The following is a 17,171-nucleotide window of genomic DNA, read 5'->3' on the forward strand; positions in this document are numbered from 1 at the left end:
TGATAGGCATTTAGACCATGGTTGTTATGGTTAACATGCTAAGGTTGATCCCATTAAGCTTTAAACCAGTGAAATATAAAACTAAGATCTAAAGGTTAACTCATTAAGCCAGTGTAGTCATCTGACATACAAGTCCCTCCAATATGAACTTGACTTTGAAAATCACTAAGAGATTGATGATTATCTGTATGTAGAAATGTATGGCACTTTGTTTGCAGGCTTTATAGAACGTATATTCATTTGGTTTATCACCTGAGTTGATAAAGTAATTATTCTGGCAATGATTGCAACGGTCATCACACTAAGCTGAATCCAATTACTTCAAACTGCAGTAGGGAAAAGTAAAACTAAGAACTAAACGTGAATGCTAAACGTGCCAATGCAGTATGACAACAAGTCCCTCCAATTTGAACTTAACTTTGAAAATTAACAAACAAATTGATTAATATCTGTATGGGACATAAGATGGATGCTTGTGGACACTTCATTGCATGTATCCATACTGCATACAATATAGCACTTTGTTTCCAGACTTTTTGAGAACATTATTATAGATAAGAGAGTTAATTTAGAAAGAAACTGGTAAACCAGGGGTAAGAGTAGCCTGCGAATGCAGACGTATTTCCTGCTGTCGCTTCTCTCCGCCGAAAAAGAAGCGAAAGCCGGAAATACTTTCAGGCTAGGGTAAGAGTGAAAACGAATGTTTGGTGCTATCAACAGAGTTGATAAGTAAAGGGTAATTTGGCCGCCATAAAGAGATTTGAGTGCTGATGTTTCAAGCGTTAGCCAATCTTCAGAGCGAAGGCTTGTAATATCAGCACTTGAATCTCTTTACAGTGGCCAAAATCCTTATCAACTTTGTTGATGAAACCAAACATTCATTAAGAAGAAACATACTTGTTCTAAAATGTGCATCACTGTGTTCTCCTTCCATGCCTCCCCATTGCGCTGAGCTACTGCAGACAGAACATCACAAGCTTTGAAGACAGTACCAGTACCAGACATTCCAGTCACCATCTCCAGACAGCTTTGCAACATGTCGGATGTGAACTGATCCAAGACTGCTTTCTCCAGGGGAAGGTTATCATCGATTTCATTTTGTTCTGTTGTTTTACCCTCAGTGCTCTCATCTTCCTTTTTTTCTGATTTAGAGGTATCTGGAGCTGAAGCATCTGCTGTGCCAGAAGCGGTAGCAACAGCTGCAGCAGCAGCAGCAACCTAAACACAAACAAGACAGAAAAACAGTGCTGTTATAAAAGCTCAACTCACATACATTGTGGGAGCAGGGATGGCACAGTGGCGAGAGCACTTCCCTCCCACCAATGTGGCCCGGGTTCGATTCCCGGACTCAGCGTCATTATGTGGGTTGAGTTTGTTGTTGGTCCTCGTCCTTGCTCCGAGGGTTTTCCTCCCTCCACAAAAACCAACATTTCCAAATTTCAATTCGACCTCGAACGCATGGGCACCTTTGAATAAGTTCCTAGAGCTCTTTGGTGCTTCGTGGGTAAATAAATTACATTTACATTTTCTTTTTTAAAATTTGTTTTTCAAGACTTGCTGATACGATGAAAGGCAGAGCATTGGACAGAAACAAAGACCATCTTAACTTTTACCACACTAAACCAAATTCTTCCGAAGAGTTAAGAAACTGTATACATGTACACGTACATACTAGTATAAGGTGGCAAGAATAATCTGGTTTTTAATGCAAAGAAAAAATATACCAGCTTAGTCCAGGATAAACCTGCATTATATAACAGGAAATCCAACGATGCAAAACGACTGGTTTCTTGATATTGCATTGGTTTTACGAACAGCACCATAATGAGATAAGGAGCTGCAGATACCGACAATGCTAACTCAGTGACAGTTTATCACTTGGTAAATGAGCATGCCTCTTCCAACTTATTCAAAACACTACTTTCCGCTGAAATAAAAGAGCTCTTTCCTACAACATTTTGGCCTTCAACCAAGGACAAAAGAGTTTGGTCAAATTCGAATTTACAATGTCTTTGTACGCAAGCGATAGAAACACGGTACCCAAGAACGCAAAATATCTGGTCACCGGCCCCACCCCCATACTGTGCCGAGTCCATGTGAGAAAAATGCCACTGGCACTTCAAAATTGTATGGGGAGGGGGTGTGTGTGTGGGGGGGGGGGGGGGGGGAGGGGATAAAATGCCTTGTAAACAGATAACATGGCTTCTTTAGTTAGGTCACACTAAATTAGCGGTTAATAGTACAATTTGTAAGATTTGTCCTGAGACCTTTTGTCCTTGATTGTAGATGCATTGGTAGTGGCATTACCCACCGGGCAGTCAATACTTTTTCAGCTACATGTTACACTAAGCTTCACACACAAAACAGTCTTGTTGCTTGCTGTACAAAATGGCCCTACAACTGTCACAATCACCCATATCATCAAGACTCCATCAAGGGTATTCAGCTGTAACAAGTGTTACAGGTTACAGCCCTTACTCACAGCTCTGACTCATACATGAAAGACACTTGCTTTTCCAACAGACCATTTTTTTTACCTAGCCTCAATGATCAAGTTCACCCATTTCAGATCACTACTGATCCCTTGATCACTGTTTCTTTTGCTCTTAACAGTGGACAAAAATTTAAATGATACAGATATGCATCTGAAATTGCACAGTTCCAGAAAAATTCCATACCCACCCCTTGGAAGGTCATCAGAATTTCCTAGGGGGAGCGGGTTCTTAAAAGTCAAAATTTTAGAAGCAAAGTATGAAGTTTCCTGGGGGAACAGGGGATGCAAAACAAAAAACCTTCCGTGGGGGGAGTATGGATATTTTCTGGAACTGCAGGTTGGTAAAAATCGAGGCAAGGCGAAAGAATCTGTTAATATCTATTGTACCTGATCAGTAGCAGCAGTAGGAGCAGCTGTTATGTCTTGGCCAAGAGACATGGCTATGGCTCTCATCATTTGGTCTTCTTCTAACATGTCGTAATCCAAGCCAAGCTCCTATAAGGATATCATAACATGTATGATATTATTTTAATGAGGTTAAATGTTTTACTGTAGGTTAAGTTGGACTCGAGCCAATGCTGGTCTTCAGTGTTTGGGGTGGTCATGAACATTTCGGGTCTCATATAGCATTTCCAGTGCTTATGTGTTTTGTACACCAGCTGTGTGAGGACATGCAGTTCCTTTGAGCATCAAATCTACTTGTGATGTGCTTATGTTCCCTCTCTCCCCTCCCCCTTGCTGATCATGGTAAGTATGTGGGTTGGTAAGTATCTCCACTGATTCTCCACTGACAGTGTGACGGTGCCTGGGTGGTTGCCGCTCTCAGGGTTGCCATGGATACCTTGTTGCTTGTATCTTGCCTGGTGCCTCCTTCTCTTTGGCACCTTCTCAAGCTCATCAATTGGCGATGAGTTTAACATATCTTACATACAATGTTCAGACCTGACTGGCAATGGTAGAGACAAGTGCCTGGAAATCTCGATGACAGAGGATGAGGGGTAAACAAACAACACAAGTGAGATTTGGTAAAGGTACATGTAGACATCGTGGCTGTCCAACACATAGCTCCAGTTCTCTACCGTGATCTGAGAGATCAAGCTTTCATATTTCCCCTGAATTTAATCTATGACCACAAGAATCCTTTCTAATTTGTATCGCATGGCAGTACGCTAGGTTGTACCATAAAACTTACCCTTGATGGTGGCGGCGGTGGGTGAGTCAGGATGTAGTCAGTAGCCTCTTCTAGACTGCCTGTGTTTAGCAGGGCTAGTCTGGCATGCTCATGTGTGAATCCCATATCTATGAACTATAAGGCAAACACTCAAGATTTAACATGCACTTTCAGAGCATTGACCCTGTGGAGCCAAACATTTTGCACTTCTTACAGGATTGCTGCAGTGATTGAAGGCAATGAAAAGCATATAAAAGGTTGGTTGAATCTTGAACTTCAGAGCCTGCATGTTATTGTAAGGCACAGTGAAGCGAATACATTTAGGGATCAGCTATGTGTAGTCTAATAGATGGTTCCCCTTCAGGACCCTTCATAGAAACAGTCAAGCACATGTTCTGCTAGGTTGAATTTTCTTGACATTTTTTCAGTACCAATTAAAATATGAGTGACAAACAAAGACCATCAAAAACAGTAATCCAGACTGTCATGTCTCCAAGGCCAAAGATTCTTGCACACACCTGCTGTAAATGTTGCATGTTTAACTCAGGCTGGGGTGCTGGTTCAACTGGAGGTCTTGCTGCAGCAGAAGAAGTACTGCTTGTGGATGCAGAGCCTTCTGGTGTAGGCCCTAGTTTCTCTTTGATAACAGCCTCTGCCTTTATGATGTGGTACAGAATAGACAGCATGGAATCAGCCATGTGTGGGCCATACTCCTTGGCGAATTTCTTACCCCAGAGCTGTTGGACCGCTGAGAAGGCTTTCTGGAAGGCAAGACAACAAGGCTCAGTTGTGTAGTTCCAAAAAATATCGATCGCCCACCCCAAAGCACAGGATGTTTGCTAAGAAACCCTGCAATTTCACTGCACCGTTGTGACACAAGTTGCATGAAACGTTGCCTAGTGTAACATGCCCTGAAATGAACATGTCTTGCTATTTTTTTGCTGCCCCAATTGCTGCAAGAAATAGAAATTGGTTCTACTTCATGCAACGGTGACTGCAACAAAAACATTGCAAGGCATGTTCATTTCAGGGCTAATACACTAGGCAACAATCCATGCCACTTGTGTCACAATGGTGCAATGAAATTGCAATATAAAATGCAAGAAAAATTCCCTAGTGGTGTAACAGTGCCCACCTTAAGTGTCAAACCCAACAGCAGAGTGAAAAAAAGTTAACTGACTTTGATGATGAAAGTAAAATAACTTTTAATTAATTCATCAAAGTAAAGTCAATTTTTGTACCAGTTTAGTCCAGGATGTACCCGATCACAAATTTACAGGCAATCCAACGATGCAACCACCTGGTTTCCATTTCTGTAGCATTGATTTAACGAACAAACCCACAACAAATTATGTAGGAAGTAGATACCGACAATGCAACTTAGCTCATTTAACTGCGAAGATGCACTAACCATTTCCAGAAAGAAGTCTTAATGAAACGTTTTTTAAACTTTGCACAATTTTGTTTTTTAGAACATGATCATTATTTTGCTTCTAGTTTTGCAGTTGTTCTACTGCAAACCTGAAATTGTCTGCTACAAGGTTATCTACCATTAATTTTTGAGCAACTTACAGAATATAATACAAAAGTACAGTAAGAAGATATGCCAAGATAAACGGGGAATGTATTTACAATATGCGAACTAAAAGTATTTGTATAGGATTGCTTTGGAAAAGGCAATAATGAAAGGTTCTTGAGTATTGTTGAGGATTTTAGTAATTAATTTTGTGTGAGTTACACGAAATTCAAATCATGGTGCCCAATGCATCAAGGGTGGAAATGGGCCTTTTCGTTGTGTAAGTTGTGTATCAAAATTTCTTAAAACAAAACCATGACAGGAAGTTTGGACAATGATCACAAAATTTGGTGAACTTTTGCTTTGAATTTCTCCAAGAATTAACAATAGTTTGAGAAGCTAAATCAAAGGACAAAAGGGTGTTTCCAAACACCCACTTCTGTATGTTTGAAAATTGGATGAAACTCTCTTTCTGGTGTTTGACATAGCATATAATGTCAAATATCTTTGCCTCCTTTAATGAAAACAAGCCATCTTAAATCTACAAACAGGATCCAATGGGCAATTCGGAAATAGAATCTATCAATTTATCGGAAGTCCCTCAGGACTTTATTTCAGGCACCCCTTCAAATGTTTTTATTGCAGGATTATAAATTGTGCGACAAACCTTCTGTGTAGCAACAAGGAAATCAATGGGTTTGAATGGCACAAATCCTGGTTGAGTAGATGAAGCAGGAAGGGCATGCACAGAATCCATCAGTGTGTCTGAATTCACCAGTCTACTCACAAGTGTTAACCAGGAATCCAGTAACTCCTGAGAGCCAGCTAAAGAATAAAAAAAGAAAGAGAAAGTAAACATCAGCCTCTACCACTCATTTTAAAACATAGAAACACTCAAGAGAAAGGGCAGCAAACCAAATTTCAAGATGGTGGCTGATAGTTACTTTTGTATTGTACAGTTCCAGAAGAAAATCCATACCCACCCCATGGAAGGTCACAGGAAATTCGGGCCATAACTGCAGGATTTGACATCAGAATTTTCCCAGGAAAACTGAAGTGAGAACTGTGTATATGCTGTTTGTTTGACTACTGTGTTCAAAGCACTGTCAACTTGATCAACCTCACACTACAACAAATTCTTGGCCAAATATTTCAAAATGGAACACAATCCACTATGGTTAGCAACTTCTCGTTGCTCTAGAAGATCAGCAAAGACATAGAAGACATTACCTCAAAGAGAAACTATTTAAAAGAACAGCGATGGGAAATTGCTATTGCATAAAATTATATACTTGTAAATGGCAACTTAGTTTTAAACTCGCCTTGAAAAGATGAATGACTGACACATTCATTTGTAGGAGTTTGACTATCCTGACTCATGATCATTTTCATCAGTCTATAATGAAACAAAAAATACCATTATTCTAAAAACAACATCACAGTAAGGCAACACTTACTAGATTTCAATTAAATGAAACATCAAACATTGAAACCACCTTGTACAGCATAATAAACAGCACCAAAGGAAATCACTGCTCAGTAGCTTTCATTTGAATGGCCCCACTTAAAGATATCATCCACTGAGTCAAAAGTTAGAACCACCTTGTACAGCATAATAAACAGCACTAAAGGAAGGTAGCGCTCAGTAGCTTTCATTAAAATGGCCACACTTTAGGATTTCATCCGCAGACTCCAAAGTTACATGTAGAATCAACTTGTACAGCATAATAAACAGCAACACAGGAAGGTACTGCTCAGTAGCTTTCACTTGTATTAAGTCACACTAGGATTTCATCCACACAGCGACACATACAGTGTATTACAACAGTGGATGTTTAGCTCTAGAATTTTACGGATTTTGTTCCGATGTTGGCATAAAGGCATTGCCATGATTCACGCAAATAACAAGACTTACGAAAAAAGGCTGCTGTGTGCCCCAGACATAACAAACTGCTGCAGCATCAGATGGTAAGGATTCTTTTTGTCATCAAACAGCAGCCGTGAGGTAAACCCAACAATACACATGTAAAAGTGCAATCTGAAATGATACAGTTTGTAACCAGAAATGAGAAAAGATCAAATCTATTTAACCCTTTGCAGACCACTGTCCGATATATCGGACACCTTAGGTGACTGCAATGTTTTTACTCAGCAGCGATCCCAAATAAAAGTTACCAGGCCCCCACGGTTACTTTCGTGTTTACAGTGCCTGTAGCTTTCATTAGCGAGCATTTTCGTCTTTCTTTGAGCGTTTCATCGATATTTTCCGGCTTTTTATTCTTGATTATCTTTGTACAGCATGTCATGCAGGGAAATAATTATATTCCGCTCAAAATGTCATCGACTTTTTCCAAGGAACCTTTGATATTCCTTGCGATGGCGCCGATTCTGGCAAAGAATAGAGAGAGCGTAGCCATCCTGCACGTTTTACATTTGAAAACATTGCATGGAGTGAACAGAGAAGTGAGATCCATATTGCTTTATCTCATTTATTGCTCTTGCGAGAGGAGTACCTTGGTCAGAAAAAGTGACTTTTTATTGTTGTATAGAGGTAATTACTAGGTAAATTAGGTATCAAAACAATAGTTAAGAGTTGTAGAAAATAATTGGCCACACAACCGATTTTTTGAGCTGCTCACTTTTGTTTTATCCGCATTTGAAAATGGGAGAATTAATCGAGGTTTTGCCTTAGGTTAAATATTAACTAATATTATGATGTCATAATGACGTAGTATAATGTCACAAGTTAATTTTTTGACAAACATTTTTCTTGCAAGTTGACTTGTGAAAAAATTATCAAAATATGTTAAACAGTTTTGGAAATATGGCTATTAAATCAGAAGCCACTGAAAAGTTTGAAAATTCATGAAAATTAATTTGGTCCACAAAGGGTTAAAGCAATACACTGTAAATATTTTGAATCTATGAGTAAAAAAATTTCCATAATGTTTATGTTGTTAAAGAACATTCATCTCGGTGAGTAGTGTTGCTGACTACAATGATTCAGGGATGTCGCTAAGACTCAGCTACCAGCAAAATATCAATTTCATCGTCTGAAAGACATCTTATCACTGGCTAAAATTTCAATGGAACACAAATACTTGATGCTTATTTTAGTGGTGTATAGTCAAGAACAGCCAGCTGGGTTTATTAATGAGCCTGCTGGGGTTTTTCTTAGTTACATCCCTGTGATTCACATTTCAACAAACTAAGAGACACCCTCAGTGCCACATGAAGAAATACTGTGCATGTTGTCAGTTGAAGGTATCAAGTCACTGGTTATTATACTTTGAATGTTAGCCAAATCATGATCAAATGATAATGAAGCTTCAGCACTGCATTATACTGGAATAAAATAATGCCTTCTAGTTACACTGTACCTTAATTTGGGTGCTGGAATATCACTGGGAAGACCTTCCCAAGTCAGAGCATCATTTAATAATTTACTCAGCTGAAATGCAACAAAACGTGCTGGAAGGGTGGGAAGTCCAGGCACGGCAGTTGTGTGCGGTGCTCGCCGCTGGCGCTGAGCAGACCCAACACTTAGCTTCACAAGAAGTACAAACAGATCTGACAAGGCACGCCCTAGTGCAGTAGATGTCTGAAGAAGTTGTTTAATGATTCGTTGCTGTACAGGAAGAGTTGACTTCGCAGTTTCAGTTTTAGGTTCCTTGTCACTTGTCAATGTTACTGCTGGGCTCCCTTCAGATGCTTGACCTGAGTAAGAGCAAATACATTTTGTTCTCATTTGTACACAAATGAAACATGTCACCAAAGTATACGAAGAAACCTACACTGCAGCAAAGCTGACAGCCATACTTGTCTTCAAAAAGCCAGTACTAGCTAATGACTCTCCTTTCCATAGCATGAAACAAATAAGCATTTTGTTCCCTACCCTACATGGATGTTAGTCCATAACAGGTCCCCCCCCCACCCCATTCCCTGGGGGAAAGTCATCAAGCTCTACTAGACACATGGTCCCTCGTGACTGTTGTCTTTTCGTTACTTTCAAACTCTAAGTAACAGTGATCTTCACTGCAGTTCCTGACCAGTCACAACAGCTGGTTGCCATCAGCTAATGGCACTGCACTGTCCCCCTTCCCCCTTCCCCTGCCCCAGCATTTATGTTTCCCTAATGGTTCATCAAAACCCAATTGTACATGTACATGTACATGGGACAAAATGTCTTGTTTAGAAGACAGCAAGATGGCATCAACCAGGCTCAAACTGTCAAACATAAGACCGATGGCCTGAAAAACATGCATCGAAACCACTGGAAATGCAGGAGGCAATTTCTGTCAGGTTGATTGAGACATGAAGTTTGGGATAATCCCATAACAAAAAACTACATGTACACTACACACAATGGCAATAAGTAATAGGCAATCATTTAATGAGCAAAGTTTATTACCCAATAGGTCTTCCTGACTTGCTGATGTTGAGGCTCTCAGTAACTCTAAATCGTTGGCAGCAACTAGCGTCTCATCACCAGATGTCTCAGTTCGGCTAACAGTTTCCAGCACGATTGTCTCCCATATGAGGAACATGTACAGCTGACTGAGCTGTTTTAGCACTGCAATGCCTTGATCAGAGCCCCAGTGGTTCACACATAGGCTGCGAATGTCAAACTGTCGAGAGATGATAAAAGGGGGGGTTTTACCTAAACGCCATTTTTCCGACACTTGACATGGCTTTAATGGTAATATCGCGTTCACGTTTCAAGCAATCCAAAAACTCTGCACTCATCCCATGAATCTGTGTTGTGGGGTGTTTTGTGAATTTTTGGGTGATTTTTCGGTATATTTGGGAGGAGATATTTTTTACAGAAGGATTGGTAAAATAAAGAGAAATAATAATAATTAATGGACGGACACCAAGTTAGTCCACTAGCAACCTAGGGTGCTCTTGCCTGGGTATCAACTGTCTGTTGGTATTCCAAAAATCATTTTCTTTCTTCTATCCCTTCTTAAAACCTCTTCAAATTTCATTCAAATTTAGGTAGAATCCCCCCTTAATTAATGACCTTAGTTCCCATGAGTCTCCTGTAGCTCTGTGGTGGAGCATCCAAACTAGTAATCGAAAGGTCTTAGGTTTGACTTCTGATAGGAGCACTCGGATTTTTTTTCCGAGTATGCCCACTGTATCTTTGCTATTTTGAAAGATAAAAATCTCAAAGTTGGCTTTCTTCCTAATGTTAAGGTGCTTTTCTAGCAGTGTCAATGGTTTATCAATACCTGGCCTATCAATCAAAATTTTCACAATAACTGAGATTGAGGAGGATGTCATTATATTGTACCTGGCTATGTTACATGCTTCCACTCACTTCCTACACATGAAGGAACATTTCTAAGATGTACTTGCCTACAGATGTTAGTTTGGTCTTCTTACCTGGCCCACTTTGCATACATGAAGGAACATCCCAACATACGCATGCACTGCGACAATCCCATGCAGCAGAGGGGTGAGCTGCATTGATGCCATTGCCTGTTGGGGTCTGCCCGACAATGCCACCTCATGTAAAAGGATAGACACAGGAGATTCAGCTGATCTTGTGATCCGTGGCTCCAGAGTTGTCAGGACATCACCAAGAAGAGTCAAGCCTTGCTTTAACACTTGGGCTTCATGAGACAACATCTGCAACAGAAAAGAATATGTCATTGTATTACGACATGCTACATGAACATTCTCCAAAATGGCAACTTGAATTTCAGAAAAAAAAAGCAGTCCTGGGTAACAAGATAATTATTATTAAAGCAATAATTTGTTTCTTGCTATATAATATTACCTTAACTTATTCTCTTTATTTTGTCATTATTGGGGTTTCTTTTTAATTTCATTGGAAGGGCCTCTAGTGATATCAATTTTTATATAAAATTATGTAAATACTGAAGAAGCCCTCTTTAAATAAAGATGTCTTATCTTATCAAAGCCATCAACTTGAGGATGATGATGATGATGACGATGATGACATTGATTGCCATCATGGTTTAGGTGACGGTAATGACACTGACCATGACTATGATCATGAAAAGATAAAAATCAAACTTGTTATGAAAGAACTTGGTGTCTGCAGTGCTTAGTTTTACTCACCAAGATGGACTTGCATACACCAGAGACAGACTGACAAGCCGGAGAAGACACAAAGTCAAGCGGCAGGTTAGGCAAGCCAAGAATGTTGATAAGGGGCTCCAATCCTCCAAGGCGAACAAACTCCCTACAGTGATCATCAGTCGAATTGTTGCTGAGTATTGAGTCAACAAATCGCACCTGAAAAAAATCAACAATAACCCATGAATATGAGAATACCCACAACTAGATCAAAATGATGGGTACAACAAGCATAATACTGTTGTGAGGGAGGGAACATTTAAAACTCAACTAGGCTTTTCATTATTAAACTGACTTTTCCCCATAGAAAAGGGAAGTAATAATATAAGGGAAGTAGCTCACAGCTGGACTGCAATCTAAAGGTTTCTGTCAGGTTTCAGTAGACAAGCAGCCATCACACCAACTATCAAAGTCGATAGCAGCCAACTGAAGACAGAGCAATCTCATAAACAAAACCTATTAGTCTACCGGTAACTGACCTGATCCAAACGAGACCTTAAAGAAAGGAATTAGAGCTTTCATCTGTACTTTGGCCAACTTGGTAGATGTACATAAATTGTGAAACTTCCTGAGCACTTCATTGAAAATTACATGTAGACTGGTAACCCCTGCATATCAAGATAACAACTTTCTCTTGCAGCTGGTTGCCAGCTTGAGCTAACCCTTAATATTATTATCCTTCACTCAGGTAGACTGTACATACCACATTCAGGATATAATCCATGAGTGGAATGAATGTCCGTTTCTCCTCTTCAGCAGTCCTAAAAGATATAAGAAATCAATCCATACATTCTGTTACAGTACCACCTGGAACTATTGACCCATCGGGACTAGGGCAAACCTCGTCTTTACCGCTGGTAGTGGCCGCGCGTCCACCTAGGTGAAAACATGGTCGTTCCGCGGTGAAGACGAGGTACAGTGTGCCGCGGTAAATTTGCCGCGGGCGAAAAGACGAGGCTTGCCGCGGGAAAGAACAATGGGGACTGGTTGCATTTCTAAAATAAGCGTTAGCGTGAGTGAAGACATTTATACTGCAAGTGTTCGAGGTGCGAAGAATCGGTGCTTAATCGAAGAAGTAATTTGAAGTCAAAATGGCGTTGGGTAGTTCGCGTAATAATTCAAATACTGAAATCCTGAATCTTTGCCTCGGCAAATGCTTGTACTCCGTCTTTTCAGAGGTAATAAAAGCAACTAACAATCCAACACTTGAAAGAAGCTTGTTACATGTATCTCCGAAGGTATGTTAAATACGCAGTGAAATACGTGTACGTTGATTTACCTGCTTTTCAAAACACTCAGTGTAAATTTACGAAAGAGAGTTCGCTGAATTGTCATAGAAAATCCCTTTTTTAAAATTTAGTTTTCTTAATTTGTTGATTTCGATACAAGTGACGGGGCAAACGTCTAGTAAATTAACCGTAATTTGCATAGGAGCAAGTTTGACGTTTGTTTTGCACTCGTGGAAACCGCTGCTTCTAATTCGTCAGCTTTTTTTGTACGTGTCCAACCAAACAGCTGCTAATAATATCTCCTGCATTTTAGAGCAAACTTGTGTTCTAAAAAATCGGATATTGAGAGGGAATATTATTCTTGTTGCAGCGCCAAGTTCATTTTAAAAGAAAGAGGTTTAAAATAGACTGTAGACACAAGGAGTGTGTACAATATGCGAGCCAGCGAGGCATGCGAGGCATGCGAGGCAGACGTGCGAGGCGTGCGAGGCATGATCAAAACATGCAAGGCATGCGAGGCATGAACAACCCCCAACATAAACTGCTAACCGTTAAGCTAACCCGGGAGCTATTTAAGCTAACCTGAGTGCTATTTAGGCTAACCAGAGTGCTTTTTAGGCTAACCGGAGTGTTTTTAGGCTAACCTGAGTGCCTCGCATGTCTGACTCGCATGCCTCGCATGCCTGGCTGGCTCGCAGATTGTGCATCCCCGACACAAGTGACAAAATTTGCGAAGTCGACACAAGGGTTTCAAGTTACAATAACATTGTCACGCGCGAACATATGTTTTATAATCCGTAAATTTCGTGGGTCAGTTTTTTTCTTATGCTTCTGCTAACTTATAATTGAAATAACTTGGCAAAAAATACAAAGTAAACAGCGGACTAACATTCTGGAACACTGCCGTGTTGCATCAAACAGCTTGTCACGTCAGGAGTCCGAGTGACAATGACCGACAATGTGTTGGAATTGCAATTATTCGGGCGCTGAGCGGCACAAAACATGCCGAAATATTATTTGTTTTCAATTTATAAATGATTTTTTAAAAAAGGTCCGGCAAACGGAACTCCACAGACTGTGTCGAAAATTCAAGTTTGCTTGTTTTTTCTTGAGCAAATCTGCACGCTTCGAAGCTTCGATAGTGAATATTGCGCATTGTCCACAAGAAGTCTTCAAATATTTCGGTATACCGAGTTTTGAGATATTAAATCAGAATCTTCCTCAAAGGATTTTTCAAATGTGGTCGGATACTCGAAAACGGATTCTCATTTTCTTCAAATGGTTCAAGCCTTCAAGGGCCGAGAATCGTACGTGTATCGCACATGATCGTCATCCCTAGTTAATGTTCTTTGGTGCGATTTTGCCATTAGAAGCTGACGAACCAAAACACAAAGCAAAGGAGACAAAAGCGTATTCAAACTCAACCGCGTCTTTTCTTTACTGAGGTTTTACCTAGGTGAAGTTTCCCGCGGCAACTTTGGAGCCATACCGCAACCGAACCGAGGAAAAAAAACGTCCTACTGCGGGAATACCGAGGGAAACCCGCAAGTAGGTCCCGCGGCAAATGGGTCTATAGTTCTAGGCAGTACTGTACTTGTAAAAGTCAAATGTAGGTTGTCAGCAGATCACAAAAAGATATTCCATGCCAGACTTAAGGAGATGTTGTCTGTTATGTAGGATGGTGATGGAAGTGCATCATTAAAGATGTTCACGAAACCTGGCATTAGTTCATCTTGTGATGTTACACACACTGTACATTGTTTCATTTTGATCTGAGTACTCAGGGATGAAGATTCCACTGACGAAATTGTCCCAGGTGTCCTGAGATGATATAATTGCTGTCCACAGGGATAAAAACATCCTGGCATAAAACCTGTTACACCCAGTTATCAAATGTGTCTAAAGAGAGAGCTAAAGTGACCAGACACTAAGATAAAAATTCCCTCTTAAGATGAAATGAGTCATGATTAACTGGGCTACACTAGCTCTGGATGTCAGCTCACAACAAAGAATAAAATAAAAACACAGTTCTCAGACTTACTTTGAGCTATCCTTGTTCTTGTCAGTTTCAGCAACAACCTTAGCTGTGCTGGTAGTGCTTGTAAAACTGAATCTATCATCATCATCCTCTTCTTCATCCGACATAGGCTCCTCTGCACCACACGTCACTCGGCCAGAGCCCTGTACCAATCCAACACCACTGTCCACTTCACTACTGTCTGTTTTCGCACCCATCTTGAAACCAATGTATTTGGAGTCTCGACCCAGGCTACAGACCTCTTGTAGGAGCTACAAGATTGGGAGACATAAAAATTATCTATCTTAAGGCGCATTCACAAGGCAAATAAAAGTTGACAAACTCAACTTGGCAAACTCTTGCTTTTGCTAGTCAAACCTTCACAAATATGCTTAGTATAGCAACATGGCGTCCCATGCTATTATTGTGTTACAATACATGTAGCACGCAAGAAGAATTGTGACTTCCTGCCTATTACTAAAGAAAGCAACATCTGATTGGTTAAAGGTGAAAAATGCTTATTTGACTGTCATTCATAAGTTCACATCAAAGGCCGTTTGCCAACAGAGAAAAGTAATTGGCGAGAATAGAGACAAGTTCTTTTTGTCACCAACAGTTTGCCAACTGCTGTTGTGAAGACCACACATGCCAACTTGAGTTTGCCAAATTTTGCTTGCTGTGTAAAGGCGCCTTCAGCCACCAAAAACACCCAAGTTTCAAGCTTCAATTTTTCAACAAAAATTTGAAATTCATTGCCTCTTACTGTCTTCTTCCTCGTTTGTTTCTTTGTACGTATTCTGCACTTTCTTGAGTTGCTTCTGAATAGTATGTACAAAAGTTCAAATACAGCTGTATGTTTTGGGTACCTATATCTCAGGTCCCCTTACAATCAACCCAGGTCATGCGTGAACGATAATTTTCTTTACATTGCAAAATTGAATATTTCAAGTATTTTGAATCTTTTTTTCAGTTAATGCGTCTTTTTCGGAACAATTTCCAGAGAAATGTCCAACATTCCATTCACACGTCGGACATTACAAAGAAAAATTCGAATGTTCATTTCATTCTTGGAAATACTGTTCACGCGTGACCTGGGTTGACTGTAAAATTACAGAAGGTGACCCACTGGACCCTCATTGGCCAATTTCTAGAAAAAAAAACCCGCAAAGTGGCCAAGCTTGAAAGCTTACTGTTTCTACATCTGTAGTACCTTGATAATGGCTGTCATAGCATCCGTTTTTAGAGTGGGTTGGTGTCTCATCAGTTCATCCATTGCTGTCCCAAGATTGGAAGCAGTCTCACCTGTAGAAAGAAGCAAAAAATGCAACTATACAAAGGTCCCAGTCATGCAGAATCTAATTTGAGCACTAAAGGTATATCATAGGTACATGTACAGTCAACTCTCTTTATTGCAGACACCCTTGGGACCCCTGGTTTGGATTTTATACATATTTCTCACAAACAAGGAGGAAAAACATGAAATATATGCTTGCTGATGAGATCTCCATAATTCCATTGGATTGCATTGTTTACAATATTGTCATCTCATGCAAAGTGTTAATTATTTACATTTTGCATGAGACAAATTTTTTTCAATTTAGTGTATACAGCGTATATGTTGTAGGTTAAAATGAATCCCAGGTTAAAATGATTTCAACCTAGGTTGATTTGTATTTTCCTTTGTTTCAGATGTAAATTACTCAACCTTAACAAAGGAAAATACAAATCAACCTAGGTTGAAATCATTTTAACCTGGATTCATTTTAACCTACAACATATACAGCTACAAACAGTGTATAAATAAGCTACATATACAGTGTCTTTTGTGTGGATATAATTTAAAGGACCATAAAAACCACTTCTGTCATTACAAAAATTCAAATTCAAAAGTTGCTAAGTTTTCTTACCAAGACTTTCAGAAGTTCTTCTGCGTCTCATGGCTGGTAGGTAGTCTGGAGATAAAAGGACTCTGAACAGCTTGTCAAAAGGCTTGCACCTCATAAAGGCTTCCAGCCCTCGAGTATTCAAACACAGGGCACTTAACACACTGGGAAGAGAAGAGAGAACCTCCCGTGTAGCTGGAACCTAAAATGAGAAAAATAATTATACAACATTTCAATATACACATGTCATTTTGCAATGATTTATGTACACAAAGATGTGGGGATTTTTCACCCAAGTTTGATGGATATATATATAATAATGGGAAAGAACTTTGCATTAACAAATCAATGTACTACAATAGACTAATTTCTACAGTGTATATATTAAATAATTTTCAAATTCTAGCTTGGCTACGAGGCTTAGGGGAAAGAAAAAACAGAAATTACATTGAGGCTCAGAGATGAATAATTAATTTCTGTTGTTCTGTTCCCCTAAGCCTAGTAGCCGAGCTAGAATTTTAATATGTCGAAATTGGTCTATTTACCTCTTTGACCACAAGAGCTTTAAGCATCACTCCAGTCAAACCATTATCTTGAAGTGAGGACAGAAGAGATGGCTCATGGAAAACATAAACAGTCACCACATCAATAGCTGTGGAGGAAAGGAATATTTACATTTGCTCAGTAAATCAAGTTGTTTAGTAGCCGTGCTAAAGGGAGCGACCCACACAGCCACAGCATACGTGTATCTTC

The 17,171-nt window shown here is 39.8% G+C and overlaps 1 protein-coding gene across 5 annotated transcripts in view; it reads right to left on the bottom strand.

Moving 5' to 3' along the window:
• The window catches only part of LOC146475161 (E3 ubiquitin-protein ligase HUWE1-like), a 73,330-nt gene that overhangs the window by 35,312 nt on the left and 20,847 nt on the right, over positions 1 to 17,171 (bottom strand). For all 5 annotated transcript variants that reach the window (XM_085116091.1, XM_085116089.1, XM_085116090.1 and 2 more), the window contains exons 19-34: positions 16,964 to 17,070; positions 16,443 to 16,620; positions 15,746 to 15,837; positions 14,560 to 14,807; positions 11,993 to 12,050; positions 11,272 to 11,448; positions 10,570 to 10,815; positions 9,593 to 9,809; positions 8,562 to 8,898; positions 7,097 to 7,219; positions 6,504 to 6,577; positions 5,849 to 6,006; positions 4,184 to 4,426; positions 3,687 to 3,800; positions 2,882 to 2,989; positions 898 to 1,218 (exon numbers count right to left, since the gene is read on the bottom strand). In XM_085116091.1, coding sequence (XP_084972217.1) covers positions 898 to 1,218; positions 2,882 to 2,989; positions 3,687 to 3,800; positions 4,184 to 4,426; positions 5,849 to 6,006; positions 6,504 to 6,577; positions 7,097 to 7,219; positions 8,562 to 8,898; positions 9,593 to 9,809; positions 10,570 to 10,815; positions 11,272 to 11,448; positions 11,993 to 12,050; positions 14,560 to 14,807; positions 15,746 to 15,837; positions 16,443 to 16,620; positions 16,964 to 17,070 — 2,801 coding nt within the window. The remainder of the gene's footprint in view (positions 1 to 897; positions 1,219 to 2,881; positions 2,990 to 3,686; positions 3,801 to 4,183; positions 4,427 to 5,848; positions 6,007 to 6,503; positions 6,578 to 7,096; positions 7,220 to 8,561; positions 8,899 to 9,592; positions 9,810 to 10,569; positions 10,816 to 11,271; positions 11,449 to 11,992; positions 12,051 to 14,559; positions 14,808 to 15,745; positions 15,838 to 16,442; positions 16,621 to 16,963; positions 17,071 to 17,171) is intronic.

This window comes from Pavona decussata, unplaced genomic scaffold (genome assembly GCF_977016875.1).
Source record: "Pavona decussata unplaced genomic scaffold, jaPavDecu1.1 SCAFFOLD_85, whole genome shotgun sequence".
NCBI lineage: Eukaryota > Metazoa > Cnidaria > Anthozoa > Scleractinia > Agariciidae > Pavona > Pavona decussata.